The sequence below is a fragment of the Panthera pardus genome, unplaced genomic scaffold (assembly GCF_024362965.1).
Source record: "Panthera pardus isolate Hobbes unplaced genomic scaffold, ASM2436296v1 HiC_scaffold_2, whole genome shotgun sequence".
In the NCBI taxonomy this organism is placed as follows: Eukaryota; Metazoa; Chordata; class Mammalia; order Carnivora; family Felidae; genus Panthera; species Panthera pardus.
The window spans coordinates 104,986,686-105,003,611 of NW_026526765.1; the positions used below are offsets into that span (position 1 = coordinate 104,986,686).

The 16,926-nt window shown below is 42.9% G+C and overlaps 1 protein-coding gene across 13 annotated transcripts in view; it reads right to left on the reverse strand.

Moving 5' to 3' along the window:
• MAST4 (microtubule associated serine/threonine kinase family member 4) overlaps positions 1 to 16,926 on the reverse strand; it is a 563,317-nt gene that overhangs the window by 186,864 nt on the left and 359,527 nt on the right. The window contains exon 1 of one of the 13 annotated variants that reach the window (XM_053907314.1): positions 4,933 to 4,979. The exons of the other annotated variants lie outside the window; for them this stretch is intronic. Coding sequence (XP_053763289.1) covers positions 4,933 to 4,964 — 32 coding nt within the window. The 5' untranslated portion in view covers positions 4,965 to 4,979. Of the gene's footprint in view, positions 1 to 4,932; positions 4,980 to 16,926 lie in introns of those variants that run through there. 13 annotated transcript variants of the gene reach the window in all.

The window sequence follows — 16,926 nt, forward strand, 5'->3', positions numbered from 1 at the left end:
CATCAAGAGCCCATCATGTTGCTGATATCACAAGGGTCTTTTTCCTTTGTCCAGACTTTCTTCTCGCATCTGCAACCTACCTGCTCCCCTCACCACAGGCCCCTGAATTCAACGGTCACATCAGCCCTGACCATTCGGCAGCACTCTGAAGAGGAATACTCTTCTGCTTGAAACTCCTTGATTTCACTTCTGTGAAAGTATGCATCTCTTGTCCCTTCTAATCCCTGGCCGTTTGTCCTTTAGCTCCTCATGGGAGCATCTGTATCTGCGGTGTCTTGGGAATCTATCCCAGAACCACTTCCCATTAGTTGACTTCATCCAGTCCCATGGCCTTATGTCAAGTCCCAAATTTGCTTCTCTGGACTTAACCTTTCTTGGGAAATCTAGACTCTACCTGGGTATCACAGAGACATCTCAAATTTCACATGGACAAACCCAAACTCGTGATTTTCCACCACAAACTGTTCCTTCCCAGGCCTTCCCCACCTTGGAAAACAGACCTACCATGTTTTCTGTCACTCCAGCCAACAACCTAAAAACTAACCTTGATTTTGCTCTTTCCCTCAAAACCCCTATTTCCAACTCATCCCCTGGCAAGTCCTGTGCACCCTGCATCAGAACAGCCAGAATCCAACTACTTCTCTCCAACTCCCCCATTTAAGGCCTAGTCCAGGCCACCCCTATCTCTTATTCCAGATTGCTTCCTAAACCACAAAACTGAGTCTAATCCCCCCACTACCCAGCTGCCAGAGGAAACTTTGAAAATGCCAATCATATCACATCATTCTCCTACCTCAAAATCTCAAGCGCTTCCCCCTCTGGCTTAGGGAAAAGCCAATCCCTGACTCTGATTACAGAAGCCCTTCAGTCCTGGAGTCCTGGCCCTGCCCATCTCCTATCTCATCCATATGCCCTCGTCCGTATGTCCTCCCCCTGCCCACACAGGTCTTCTTTAAGTCGCTCTTGCCCTACTTGTCTTCCCCCTTGAAATGCCTTTGATTTGGTATTCTCCTGGCTGTCCTCTTCTGGTCACTCAGGTCCAGCTTACAGGTCACTCCCTCAGAGGAAAAGAAGCCATCAGACCATCCTGTTTAATTTCTCTGCAAATCACTTGTTACTCCCCATCATTCTTCCGGTTTGTTTTATGGTAGATCTTCTTTCCTCCTGCTCCCATACCCCACTGGGATAGAAACTCCATGAAAGCAGAGACCTTCTCCAAGCTGGTCATTGCTATATCCTCAGAGCCTAGAAGACAGCCTCACCAGTAGCGGATGCTCAAAATGAGCGAGTGTGGTATGAATGAAGGCCAGACCTGTGTCACCCCTCAACACTTACGGCTGAAACCCTTTGAGACACGTTGCTCAGAACTTCTCTGCCCTCTTTTTAGAGTTAGTGATATTCTATACTCTATGCCTATAACCTGATGCCATAGGTTACATCCCTGACATTCTCCAGGACTTCCATCCTGCAGACTTTGCAGAAGGCTTTCTACCACTGGAACAGACCTTCTTCTGTTACAACGAAATATAACATAATGAGGTAACTATAAGCCCATCTCCTCCTCAGCCTGACAACTACTATTTACTCATCCTCTTCTCTGTGCCTTGTGCTCAATTGTCCACAATCAAGATATGTGTTAACTTCCCTGTTACACAGATGAGGAAACTGGGATTCACAAATACTACATAACTGGTCCCAAGTCCATTAAAGCAAGTGACAAAGGCATGTGTGCTTCACAAACTGGTAGGGTAAAACATCTCAGAGCGAGGGCTAGGCATACTGAATTGAAAAATGGTCTCTTCACCTTTTAATCAGCATCCCAAATCCCAGAGTCTGTCAAGATTATGAGAATGATCAGATCCAGAGTTATACACTGAGATTTCTGGAACAAAGCTAACTGGTGTCCATCTGTTATAGAGAAGAAGCCACACGAAGGTAAGTGACATCAACTAATGTCTCCAGAACTAAACTGACATGGTGACTTTACTCAGGGTCTCACCCACAAATGCTGCCATGCAGCAGAAACTAACCACTAGTGACATTCCATATGCTCGTAATCAAGAAGCTACACTGACAGAGATGTTGAGACCACACACACACACACACACAAGCTCACTGGCAGCAAAGGGACGGACCTTTATTTATTTTTACTTATTTATTTATTTATTCTGATTTTTTAAAAATTTTTATATGCAAGTTAGTTAGCATATAGTGCAACAATGATTTCAGGAGTAGATTCCTTAATGCCCCTTACCCATTTAGCCCATTCCCCCCACAACCCCTCCAGTAACCCTCTGTTTGTTCTCCAAAACTGGGAGTCTTTTATGTTTTGTCCCCCTCCCTGTTTTTATATTATTTTTGCTTCCCTTCCCTTGTGTTCATCTGTTCTGTGTCTTCAAGTCCTCAAATGAGTGAAGTCATATGATATTTGTCTTTCTCTGACTAATTTTGTTTAGCATAATACCCTTTAGTTCCATCCACGTAGTTGCAAACGGCAAGATATTTTTTTTCTTTTTAATTTTTTTAACGTTTATTATTTGAGAGAGAGAGACAGACAGACAGACAGACAGCAGGGGAGGGGCAGAGAGAGAAGGAGACACAGAATCGGAAGCAGGCTTTAGGCTCTGAGCTGCCACTACAGAGCTCGACGTGGGGCTTGAACCCACAGACTGTGAGCTGAGCTGAAGTCGGCCACCCAACCGATCGAGCCACCCAGGCACCCCACAAGATATTCTTTTTGATTGCCGAGTAATACTTCATTGTGTGTGTATGTATGCATGTATATACATATATACATATATATGTGTGTATATATATACACACATATATATGTATATATACATATATATGTATACATATATATATGTGTGTATATACATATATATACGTATATATATGTGTGTATATATATATACACACACATACACATGCATACACACACACCACATCTTCTTTATCCATTCTTCCATTGATGGACATTTGGGCTCTTCCCATACTTTGGCTATTGTTGATAGTGCTGCTATAAACATTGGGATGCATGTGTCCCTTCGAAACAGCATACCTGTATCCTTTGGATAAATACCTAGTAGTGCAATTGCTGGGTCGTAGGGTAGTCCTACTTTTAATTTTTTGAGGAACCTCCATACTGTTTTCCAGAGTGGCTGCACCAGCTTGCATTCCCACCAACAATGCAAAAGAGATCCTCTTTCTCTGCATCCTCACTAACTGTTGTTGCCTGAGTTGTTAATTTTAGCCATTCTGACAGGTGTGAGGAGGTATCTCATGGTGGTTTTGATTTGTATTTCCCTGATGATGAGTGATGTGGAGCATTTTTTCATGTGTCCATTGGCCATCCGGATGTCTTCTTTGGAGAAGTGTCTATTCATGTCTTTTGCCCATTTCTTCACTGGATCATTTGTTTTTTGGGTGTTGAGTTTGATAAGTTCTTTATAGATTTTGGATACTAACCCTTTATTTGATATATTGTTTGCAAATATCTTCTCCCATTCCATTGGTTGCCTTTTAGTTTTGCTGATTGTTTCTTTCACTGTGCAGAACCTTTTTATTTTGATGAGGTCCCAATAGTTCATTTTTGCTTTTGTTTCCCTTGCCTTTGGAGATGTGCTGAGTAACAAGTTGTTGCGGCTGAGGTCAAAGAGGTTTTTGCCTGCTTTCTCCTCGAGGATTTTGATGGCTTCCTGTCTTACATTGAGGTCTTTCATCCATTTTGAGTTTATTTTTGTGTGTGGTGTAAGAAAGTGGTCCAGGTTCATTTTTCTGCATGTTGCTGTCCAGTTTTCCCAGCACCACTTGCTGTCTTTATTCCATTGGATACTCTTTCCTGCTATGTCAAATATTAGTTGGCCATACGTTTGTGGGCCCACTTCTGGGTTCTCTATTCTGTTCCCTTGATGTGAGTGTCTGTTTTTGTGCCAGGGACAGACCTTTAAACTACATATCTACCCTATGAAATGAATGCAGCAACACGAAGCAACTGTCACCACCAAGCTCCTTAAATAAAAATGCTATATAGATGCCATGTACTAAATAAAAGCTATAATTCTCTGATAGATGGGGTAACATTACTTGGTATGTATTTTAGTGTACTTTAGACTGATATTAAAGCTAAATCTAACTAGACCATGAGGTCTGTGTAGTTGGGCAAATTAATCATCAGCAAAAGGGCACTCCCCTCCAACAGGGGTTGCGGGCTCCTTTGAACAAACTGCAGACAGGCACTTTAATGAGGGAGAAAATATAAGCTACCATAACTAGTCAAATGAGATCCTACAGGAGGGAAAGTACATTAACTGATGTGCTGATATCTGCTGCCAAAATATCAGCTAGGGAGAACAAAAGGTTGTCAAAGCGAGATGCTGTAACTAAGCCAAGACAGCCCAAGGTTTGGGGTTAAGCTGCAATATGACATTCTCAAGAGGAACATGAGTTTTGTTTCCAATGTCAGCGCTCTAAGTGATTTTTATCAGTGTCATATTTTTAGGACTCGCCAGCTCTCCCCGACTACCAACAGGAGACTCCAACAGACTGTCACGATGACGTGAGATATACACACTTTGATAAATAGTAAAAAATTTTCTGTCATTCTTAAATACTCTTTTATGACACAACTTTTCTGTCTATGCAGGTAACAGTGTCCAGACACATTCATATCACTTGACTACATCTCTGAGGGACCCTCCAAGTACGACGGTTTACCAAACCCTTATTAAGATCAAATTCAGCCCCTTCAAGTAAAGAAATACAGAGAGGTTAAAGGTGAACATGAACACGGACGCACACATGCAGTGATGTCATGGTTCGGAATGGGGTAAGACGGATGATGATGAAGGAAAAAGAACATTTCACGGGCACCATGCTAAGTGTGCAAGGCCATGATACAAGGAGAAAGTGGGTAGTGACCTTGCCACTTACTCGTTTGTGAGACTCTGGACAAGTAGCTTCATCTCTGAAAATTCTCATTTTCTTGCCTATAAAATGGGAATAACAACTGTATTACACCACCTGTCCTACCTCTTCCCACAGAGTGGAGAACTCAGAGCATTTGGGGCTGCCTCAAACACTACAAAGAAATAAATAATGGGATAAAGTTCAAATAAATAAAGTAAAAATGGCCTCCTAACTGAGTTTTTATGAGGAATCAATTAGAGTTTGTATGTGAGAAGTGCCCCTAAAGTGTATGGCACTTTACAATTACTGAGCCAAATTGATCTTGGCAGAGACGCTGAGTGTTTAATGTTTCTCCAGAAGCAATACCACTACGCAACCCTCAGAATCAAAGTGGGTCAGAGAGTCTCTTGAAAAAATGAAATCCCAAAATTAAAAGGGGTAAAAATAAGGCTGGCCCTAGCCTTCCTTATCCCCCAACACCAAATCGATTTATCAATTTATCAGGTGATGGAATGCATGCTCTCCAGGTATAACAAGTTAGGGACGGCATTGTTTGGCTTGTTGGTTCATTTGTTTGTCTCAGAAACATGTGAGGCTCCTGGCCAATTTCTGTCAAAATAAGTTCAATGCAACTATGCCAATTTAGGGCCACAGTTTCCATTGGCAAGTCAATGGCACAGGTGCTGTCACTTTTATCCTCATCCCTATGACCACATTGTTCATTGTACTGTTCGTTGATTAATGATGGTTTTTACCCACGAAGTCTCCCAGAGAGTCTCAGAATCCTTCTCAGCATGGAGGTCTGAGTCCATCTTACAAAAGGGTGGTCAGAATGAAGCGTCTATTATTAGCCATCCATAGAATACAGAAATGAGCAACTGACTTAGAGTCCAATGGCTTTCCAAAACCGAAATTTCTACTTTGAACTGATAATTTCCAAGGAATAAAACCATCAAGATTCAATCTCATTCACCCGATCAATATATTCAGCCATTCGAGGTAACGTTTTCCAAGTACCTCCCACTAGGAGGCTTAAATGCAAGCCCCCTCTCCCCCTCCTTTAAAGTCACGTGTTCCATTAAATTGCGAGGTACAAGAAAGAGGCAGCAATTTGTAAAAAACAAACAAACAAACAAAAACAAACAAAAAACAAAAAAACCCAAAAAAACCCGTGCCTTTGAAGTTCCTGGCCCAATGACATATGACTGCAACTGAGCTTAGGGATCTCCTTCCTGCGCTATGTTTTCATTAGCATAGTTCTGTTCTTTCTTGAGGAAAAAAAAACAAACAAACAAAAACAATGGCCTGCAGTGCACCTCCACAAGTAAAACAAAGACTTTTGTCACTGTTAGAATTCCTCAGGCTCCTTCCTGACATCAAGAGCAGGAAGGGCTGTTCTGCCTGGCTTCTGGGGCATTTCTAGGTGGCCGGAACTGGAACTTTAGACTACTTAAGTGTCTCTCCAAATCTCCAAATTTAGGCTTATTCTGCAGTTACCTGGACTCAAGAAATCACAGTTGTCATCTGCAGTGTGACATGCTTCTGCAGGGCTGGTCACTGTTCCCCGGACTGGTTACTATTCCCTGTTTTTTTTCCCTGAGTCTGGACCCAAACCAAAGGAACAAGGTGGATTATGCAGATCATTTGCTCCCCACTCACAATTGGAAAGAGTCCTCAGTGTCTGATGGTATCTCCCACACCTTCACCCACGTTATGCATGAAGTCTTGGCAATGCTTCCCAGCTCTGGGATCTGTCTCCAGCAGCAGGCCGGAAGTTTCCACATAGCTACTACAGCAGCATGTTCAGATCCGACCTTATAAACATGGCGAAAATGAAACGATGCTCTTGAAAGTGGACTTTTCTTATAACTTCCCTTTTTCTGAGATACTACAATGCCTCCGATCTGTAGAATGCCTCCATCCTTCACAAGGTCTGCTGACTCATCTTTCCTAACACCTATGCATTCTTCCGCTTGTCAAGGCTGTCCTTCCGTTCTGGCGTTTGTTCGCTCTTTCCTGTGCTGTGCGGCTTCCTTCTGCTCCATTCATGCTATGGGCGAAACTCTTACCAAACTACCAAGTTCACCAGACCAATATCCTAGTTGAAAACCTCAGACACAGGGTACCTGGGTGGCTCAGTCGGTTAAGTGTCCAACTCTTGATGTTGGCTCAGGTCATGAACTCATGATTCACGGGTTTGAGCCCCGCATTGGGTTCTATGCTGACAGTGTGGAGCCTGCTTGGGATTCTCTCTCTCTCCTCTCTCTCTCTGTACCGCCCCTCCCCTGCTCTCCTTCTCTCTCCAATAAACCTCTTGGTTTAAGTGAATCGTTACTTAAAACCAAAATAAGTTGCAAGATAACCAGAACATCTCTTTCTTGATATTTTTGATATTAGTAGAATAAACCAACCATACATGGTTGTATTTACTGACCAGTTGATATGCTACAACTTGCCAAAAGTTTTGAGATGCTTTCCTAAAGGCTGATTTTAAAAAAAATTAAGTTTATTTATTTTGAGTGGCAGAGCAGAGGAGGGGCAGAGAGAGAGAGGGAGAGAGAGAATCCCAGGCAGGCTCTGTGCTGTCAGCACAGAGCCCAATGCAGGGCTCGAACTCATGAACTGTGAGATCATGACCTGAGCTGAAACCAAGAGTCAGATGCTTAACAGACTGAGCCACCCAGGCACCCCGCTAAGGGCTGATTTTTAAAACAAATAATAAACTAGAATGGGTACATTTTAAATTTTGCCTTCACTGAGTAAATCTTACTCTCATTATTATAACTTACACAACTGCCACCCAATACAGGAGCTCTTAAGAAGCTAACATTTTTGGAAGGAAGGGGAGACCAGAGGAGTGTTTTGCGTTCCTGAAATGATTTTTTTTATTTTACTTTTATTTATTTTTAATTTAATGTTTATTTATTTTTGAGAGACAGAGCATGAGTGGGGGAGGGGTAGAAGAGAGAGAGAGAGAGAGAGAGAGAGAGAGAGAGAGAGAGAGAAAGACATAATCCAAAACAGGCTCCAGGCTCTGAGCTGTCAGCACAGAGCCCGATGTGGGGCTTGAACTCACGAACCACAAGATCATGACCTGAGCCAAAGTTGGACGCTTAACCAACTGAGCCACCCAGGTGCCCCAATTATTTTTTATTTTAATGCTGTGCTAACAAGATCACAATAATTTTAAAGTGTACCTTCTCTTACGTTCATTCATAACCAAACTTACAAACTTCAAGACAGAATAACACAGTGCCTCAAAATAAGAAATAGAAAATTTTACATGCGATTTTATAGCAGTGCTACACAACAGATTCAAACTGAAAAATAAAATCCACTATGAAGCGCCAAAGAAGTAAAGAAGAGAAATGAAAATGCTTTAGGAGACAGGATAAACAGAGTTCCAAGTACAGAGTTCAAATCCTCTGCAGTCACCACCATTTTATCAAAATGCCACTGGCATGCACAAAGTTAGGCAAAAACTAACAAAACAATAAATTACTTTTTTTGTTAAATGTCTTCAGTTCTGTTTTCACTACACAACATAGCATCAAATGGAATCTCACTGATTTCTGTAGCCCTGGTGACTTGTTATCTGTTTTTTGTTCTGTTTTGTTTTGTTTTCTCTTCGGAAGGAAACAATGCCAGTGTAAGCTCAGAGTACAACCTGATGGGTCATTAAGGTGAAGAGCAGCTTCTTGCTCTTGAAGCTATTATGAGGTATATGAGCCCCAACACTGCCAAGAGCCTGAATGAACAAAGCCATGCAGAGAAGCACATTTTTTTTTCAATGCCTACAGCTGTTGTTGTGATCAATAAATTAGACAATTTTAAATGTTCTGGAGTCCACAGTCACTTTCTGCTTTCTGTCTTTTCTCTTTCAAGAGATACCTTCAATCAAGAGAGTATGTGGATGTTCTACAAAATGCCTCACATTCAAAAGGAACCCCAGAGTCACAAAGATGAGACCGTCTTTATCAGATCTCTGAGGCTGACCCCACGTATCATCCAATGCCATATAATTTTGGTTCTTGTTCAAGCTCTCAGACTGCTGGTCTCTAGCTATGTCTATAAAATTTAGTTTTTTTTTTTTTTTTTTGAGAGAGACAAAGAGAGAGGGTGAGAGACAGAGCAGGGGAGGGGCACAGAGAGGAAGAGAGAGAGAATCTCAGCAGGCTCCACATTGTTAGTGCAGAGCCTGATGCAGAGCTCGAACTCACGAACCATGAGATCATGACCTGAGCCAAAATCAAGAGTAAGATGCATAACCGACTCAGCTACCCAGGTACCACTAAGTTTGGCTCTTTGTATACCTCCCATCATTGATACAAGGATATAGATGCATAGGAATTGAGGATGGTGGTCAGTGACTATTAAAAGGATAAAAGGGGCTCTCAGTTACTCATATTCCACACTGAGCTAACTAGGAAACCCATATGAACTAGATAATGCTGCAAGTTCTAGAAAGGTAACAGGTACAGACAGGATAAACACAGAAAACCCAGATCTGCACTGTGGAGGTGCTAACTGTTCAGATGCTCCCACAGGATGCCACGGTCCAGGGATTCTCTTCCATGTCCTGGTTCCTGGGTGAGCCTGCAGAGTCCCCTCTATTAAATACACTGCTTGTTCTCCTAATATCCGTGAGGAGGGAGGCGCATGGGGAGTATCACTGCCCTATCACTGCTGTCACACTTCAGTCCAGCTGTTTCCTTGTCTGGTTCCCATACAGATCAGAGCTCCCACAGGGGAGGGACAGAATCCCACTTATTTTCATCTCTCCCAGCACCACACCAGTCTCTCAGAAGCAAAATGATTGCTGAATAGATGAGGGACCTGAGTCATCAGTGGTTGAAAGCAGGGGGGAGCAGCATGAAGGGCCCTGAGGCCTAGAACATACATCTGCAGCAGACTCTGCAACAGGGGGATTTTAGTAGCTGCCAGGGAGAAAGAGGGAGCCACAGCAAGCATTTTCCAGGAGGGATAAGAGTGCTGGAGGACTAGAAATGTAGTTCATTAGGTGGCTTTTCTCTGAAGGCTTGGGCAGGCTTCCCCAGATCCCACTGCCTGCAATGTGCCAGGAAGCCACCCAGCACATGGAAACCATACAGATGATGGTTCCAAGAGATGGGCTAAAAGGTACTGTCAATGAGACAGCAAGGGATTCTCTGTTCCAGGCAAATACAGACACACGGACACACACATGGCTCCAGGGCATCCAAAATCTGGAAGCCACTTAAATAACAGCCACTTGAAGAGGCAATGAGCCCCTTGGAATGTGGGAAACAGGCTGGTCATCTGACTCGTCAAATACCTTTACCACACAAGAATGCCTTTGGGGGCGCCTGGGGGGCTCGGTTGGTTAAGTGTCCAACTTCGGCTCAGGTTATGATCTCACAGTTCATGGGTTTGAGCCCGGCGTCGGGCTCTGTGCTGACAGCTCAGAGCCTAGAGCCTGCTTCAGGATTCTCTCTCTCTCTCTCTCTCTCTCTCTCTCTCTCTCTCTCTCACTGCTCATGCTCTGTCTCTCTGTCTCAAAAATAAACAAAAGATTTAAAAAAAAAAAAAAAAAAAAAAAAAAGAATGACTTTGGGTCCCGCCTCTCATAGGCCTGTCTCTTGTGGACCATCTTTATGAGCAGGCTGTGCTGTTCATCAGCGCTGGATATGGGAAGGAGGTAGGACGCCTGGGTGAGAGCGGCCCTGGGTGGCCTGAGAATCAGGAAAGCTGGTTCTACTCACATGACTCCCTCAGTCCTCGCACCCCTGCTTCAGGGGACCAGAGGTAACAGTCCTCACCGTGCAGCTCTGACAGGGTCATTCCACAGACACCACACAGATAAGAGAATGTACACTTTAACATGTTTTGTTCCTATGATTTAAAGCAGCAAAAATGTATTCTCTCGCAGTTCTGGAGGCCAGAAGTCTGAAATCAGTATCGTGGGCCCAAAGCAACGTATTAGCAGGCTATGTTCCCTCCAGAGGCTCTAGGAGAGAATCTGTCCCTCGCCTCTTCCAGCTTCTCTGTGTGCCCCATCTCCCTCTGCCTCCCTCTCACAAGGATTCTTATGATTGGATTTAGGACCCACTGGGATAATCCAGCATAATCTCTTCATCTCAAAATCCTTAAATTAATCACATCTGCAAAGACTTTTTTCCATTAAGATAACATTTACAGGTTTCAGGGATTAGGTTCTGCTATCTTTGGGACCACCGTTCAGCCCACTACACCCACCAGTTACATTAGGTGTTAATGTGCAATTCCTGCCCCATATTCTTTTCTTATTCCCTATCATCGCCACTAGAATAGAAACTCTTCGAGAATAAGAACTCTTAAGGCTTTGTAAATCCCGTGAAGGCTTTTAACGTATTATGTCCCGAATGAATGACTATTTGTTCATTTAGAAAATAAAGCCTTTGTTCTCCTTAATTTTTGTTTCCCAACATCAGTACCCAGGTAAAAATTCTAACACATAATGGCAAGTGCTTCATTTGTTATTTCTAAAATAGCCAGACCGTCTGTTCAGAGTAGCTGGAGAACAGAGAACCGCATCATAATGCTTCCATGGTCACTGCCAAGTGCCTGCCCCAGAGCGTCACCTGTGATGCGCTGTTCATAAGAGTTTCAAGTATCACCAGAATCCGAAGGCAAGAGGGACCACTACAGGTGATAATTGCGATGAAATCCAGACGTACGAGTGAGGACTCCCTGCAGCCCAATTCATCTCAGGGTCAAGAACAGAAAAGCTGCAGCTAATCTGGAAGAGCCTGATGGAGACTCAAGATAGGGATAAATTCATTCATTTTCTCCAACAACTATTTATTGGGGATATTCTATGTATCAGTCATGGGGCACCCAGCGGGGAGCAAAATAGGCAAGCCCCTGCCAGTGTTGAGGTTTCATTCCAGGTGGGTAAGATAAACAACAAGTAAAATGTTACATATTGAATGGGGATATGTACATGATGCAGGTTAAAAGGAGACGGTGGGGCTGAGGAGGGCATCTCTGTTGCAGTGATCAGGATCCTCTTTTACTGCATAGCCACAACTTGCGCCGGAAAATGAAAAAAGGCTAAAAACTAAGAGGGTGATGTCAAAAGGACCTAGGAGTCAGCTTGAAAGGATTTCCACTGATGAATTTTGAGACAACCTGACCAAAAAAAAAAAAAAAAAAAAGGAAATGACGGTCATGGGTCAGTACACATCAAATATATACTTCTTTTCTATTTTACTCTTTAGAAATGCATGAATCAGTAGTAATACTCCCAACAGTGGGAGGAGGGGAAGGAGAAAAATTCTTCCTTAACTGAAAGCCCATAGATAATAATGGAAATAGAAAACTGTCTTTTGATAAACGGCAAGATCATAATTGATTCAGGTCACCAACGAATGCAAAAATCATTCGGTGAAAGCTTGAGAAGAAGATATTATCCATGTGGACTCAAAATGTCACTCCAGACATTATAAAGCAAAAAAGGTGGCATCACAAGGGGAGAATCTGGCAGATACTGGATTGTGGGCTTCCCAATACGATTTTCTTGTGAAGGCATCATCATCTGTTCTTGCCAAATATGTTTAACCTGAATCTAATGAAAAAGAAACCATCAGATAAATCGAAATTGTGGGACAGTCAACAAAAGAGTTGTACTACACTCTTGAAAAATGTCAGTGTTAGGAAAAGACCCTTCCCAACTGGGGAAACTGTTAAAAATTAAAGGAGACTAAAGAGATAGGACAACTAAATAGAATATATAATCTTTAACAGGATCCTGGATTTAAAAATACGACTCTCAAGAACTTTTTGGGGCTAACTGGAGAAATGTGATACGGGCTGCATATCAGATAATACTATAATCATGTTCAACTTCAGAGTATAATAATGACATAATGATATGCTTATGAAAGAGAATGTACTTGTTCAAGTATTTAGGGGTAAAGTGAATGTCTGCAAAGGACTCTCAAATGGATCAGCAAAAGAACAAAAATTGAAATACATCCAGGGGCTAAGAGGGAAGGAGGCAGGAAGATAAAGCAAATGAGGCAAGGGCTAACCGGTGAATCGAGGTGAACAAGGGTGTTGACTGTATTATTCCTCCATAGGAGTGAGTATTTCAGGAACAGGGGACAATAGGCACTGACACAGACACAACTGGAACGGTCAAGAGAAACCAGAGCCCAATGTGGCCCAAAGGAAATAAGCGAGAGGCAGCAGGAAGTGAGGTCATGGGAGATGGGAGGGCGGGCAGTGGAAGGCTCTGAGCAGGGGAGTGTCTGGCACTACGAAGATCACTCAGAGAGCTGGCTGTTGGGAGGGCACAATTTGAAATGAAGCATTAAGTTAGGAGGCTATTACACAAATCCAGGGGTAAATGATAGTGGCTCCGACTAAGGTGGTACAAAGAGGGAGTAAGCGAAGTAGATGACAAAGAATCAACAGGACGTCCTCATGGACGATACACACACATGCATCCATACACACATACCACAGAGGGGGAGGAATTAAAAAGGACTGCAACTCAGAACTTGGTTAAGATGGAGCCAAATGCATATTTTATATAAAGAGAAAAGAAAAAAAAACAATTCTGATACCACTGCTGGAAAAGAAATGTTCTCTCACTCTGGGGGATCTCCATACTGTTTTCACCGGATCCGGTAATAATTCAGTGGAGCATATGGTCATGAGAATAGTAGTAGACAAGCAGAAGAACCCATGAAATTTAGCTCATCTCCTATTCACTTGGGATCATTAGTACAGCTTTCTCAGTTTCATAGTATCTCATCAATCACTGTCATGTGAGAATATGCAACATCCTTCTTACAAAGGTTGGGTTCTGCAGTTCATTTTCTACACTGTGTTTCCAAGAACAATACGAAGCTAATAATAATAAAACAGAACAGTCATCTTAGAACTTCTCACAAACGTCACCTAATTAATTCTTAAAACACCTCCAAGAGGTGGTATTATCCTCATGTCACTGCTGGAGAAACTTAAGAATGTTTTAATTCCGCATTTGTATTCACTTACAGAGACACCTCCGTACTTCATATTATCATCACCTTCTCATGCTTTCAAGGAATATCACAACTTAATTCTCTTATCAACAGGGTGGGTGTTAATGGCTGCAGCAGCATTTTAAGTATAGGAAATAGGTTTTAAAAAACGATGTGAAATTTCTTTTTTCTAGTCTCAAAGCAATGCGGCAACAAAATGGGATATAGGGCAGTACCCTCCTCTCCCCCCTTGCCGCAGTACTCACACACACACACACACACACACACACACACACACACACAGCACGAAGTAATTTCTTCATTTGCCCAAGATGGTCTAGTAAATAAGAGCTAACTGTTAAAACTCCAAAGAGAAATTTCAATATATTCTAAAACCCAAATTCAACAAGTTGGTCTTAGTATTTAGCCCGGAAAGACTGTAATAAACCACTCCGGAGTGGTAGGTCCAGGCAAGCATTTAATGTGAGTGCTACAAAGGAAGTGGCCTGATGTGCTGTGGCTCTAGTAGGGCTCAAAGGGCCTGGGGCCATCAGAGCAATGGTGAGCCGCGGGCCACCCCCAGGGTGTAAGCAGGCCAGCCCTGGCTGAGGGAATCCTCCACAGGCTTCTCAGGTTAGAGCAGCAGTAGATGGCAGAGCCGCTGGGACCCACGGCCTGATTTCCAAGGGAAACCAATTTAACCTTCATCACATGATCTAGGCTCTGTCTAAAATAAAATTTGTTTAAAAGAGAAAAATAGGGCGCCGCAACTCAGAAGATGCTCTCCAGCCCCATAACCACACTCTCAGCAGAGGACTGAAAAATTTACTTGTATAGTGAACCAAGCAGATGAGCTCCAAACAGAGTAACAAAATCCCTCCCCTTTAAATAGAATATTCTATTCAGAATGCAAATTTAAAATGATTGCAAACTCCAGTGTGTTGAAGGAAAATGTAGACAGAGTACTTATGCCAGAGTAAGAATGTGGGCTCTCCCACCAGATGCTTTACTGTGAACCAGATCAGGCCTCTTTCTTGACATTGGTAGGTGGGTATAACTTGTCCGAACTTGGAGGGTTTGAAAGTCAAGGAAGGCACTTTCAAAAATCACATTGGGACAACAGGCATAAATTGAACGGAACCTGGGCAAACGAAGATGTGTGGTCACTACATGTAACTTTCTCTGTGCCTCAGTTTTCATGTTTGTAAAATGACAACAGTATCCTTGTCTCACAGGGACAGCGAATTAATACATGTGAAGGACTAAGAACAGCACTGGGTATGCAGCAAGTTCTGGACAAATGAAAACGAAGCTAATAGAGATGCAAATGTCTAAGTCAGTAAGGATGGCTTCTCATCCAAGTCAGTAAACCAAAGAGAAAAAGTGAACACTTGAGAAAAAACTGAGAATATGGGGCGCCTGGGTGGCTCAGTCGGGTAAGCGTCCAACTTCAGCTCAGGTCATGATCTTGCCTTTCGTGAGTTAGAGCCCCCAATCGGGCTCTGTGCTGACAGCTCAGAGCCTGGAGCCTGCTTCGGATTCTGTGTCTCCCTCTCTCTCTGCTCCTCTCCCACTTGCACTCTGTCTCTCTCAGATCTAAATAAACATTGAAAAAATTAAAAGAAAAAACTGAGAATAATCCTAATAAAGACCAAGGCTCCAGAAGCATTCCCAGGACCTGGCACATGTACACCCCCCCAGACCCATGACCACTGTCAGTGAAAGGACTAATGGTTTCCAGGGACCCAAGTGAACTTGAAAGCTATGCTTAACTACCTGACTTCACAAGACTTCATTCCCTAGACTCGGTAACTTTTTAACACCTAAGTTTATGTTATCAGTTAAAAAAAATAAATAAACAGATTCCAGTAAAAGAAAGTCAAAGCAAAACTATCAGAGCATCTTTCTGCAACAAGTTTATTAGACCCATCCTTCCCCATTACTGCACATGAGTTTACACCCACCCACCCCCTCCTGGCATACAAGAGACATATCATCACATTCTTCCTTCTTCGGATTCTTACAAGTAACAGCAGCCTCCAGCAGCCTTACTTACTAGTAACAGGAGAAACTGAGGTGGGGCCCAGAGGAGTGCTAACTGGCCTGTCCACACTTCCCCCCCATAATCCCCCCTCCATCAATGATGTCTGACGCCAACCTCCTCCCCACCCCACCAACGATGTCTGATGCCAAGCTTCCCCATCTCTGCCCAGACCCACACCCACAGGACCAGCAAAGTGTTCATAATCAAGCTCATCTCTGCTTGGAGTGTCTGCAGTAGACAGACTCAGTCCTACACAGCAATGCCGAAATAAAACTCAAGGATGCATAAGGCAATTCATTAAACCATCACATTCACAAAAGCACAGGAACTGGAATCTGTAGAGTACAAAAAAATTGCCATCTGGTACCAGCTTCTTTCAGATTTTCTCAATGTTCTACACAGAGTGAAAGGGGAGAAACTAGAATAAAAAAGAAATGGAAACGGTCCTCATGCTACAAAGTTAATGAAACAAAAAGAGTTTAGCAGTCAGGTGGCTTTCTCACACTTACAGGTTCTCTGTGAAAAGAAGACACAAAATCACAACATATTGCCATGTATTTGGTAAATACTGCTTATGTCTGTCCCTCACCATGGCAACAAGTGAAGTGAGGGGCATTTAGGCAGCTGTGGGTACCCAGGAATATTTCTAGTAGCAAAAGGACAAACGGACAAGCTCTTAACAAAAATGAATTAGGTGACATTTGACCCTGATGCCCTTGTCTGTTAAATGATTGTCTACCTGTCCTTCTCATTACCCTTTGGACCACTATAGATCCCATTCTTGCAAATACACATTTATTACACTAAATTACCTATAAGCTATTTATTATTTTTGTTGTGAACTTAACAGCGAGGCAGGGCATTTGCAGGTTCAGACAATGAAGGTCCATCAAGTTCATGACTTGTCCAAAGTCACAGAGCTTGCAGATGTAGGGGCAATGACCAAGACTCAGGCACTATGACTCAGCGTGCTGGGGTCCCAAA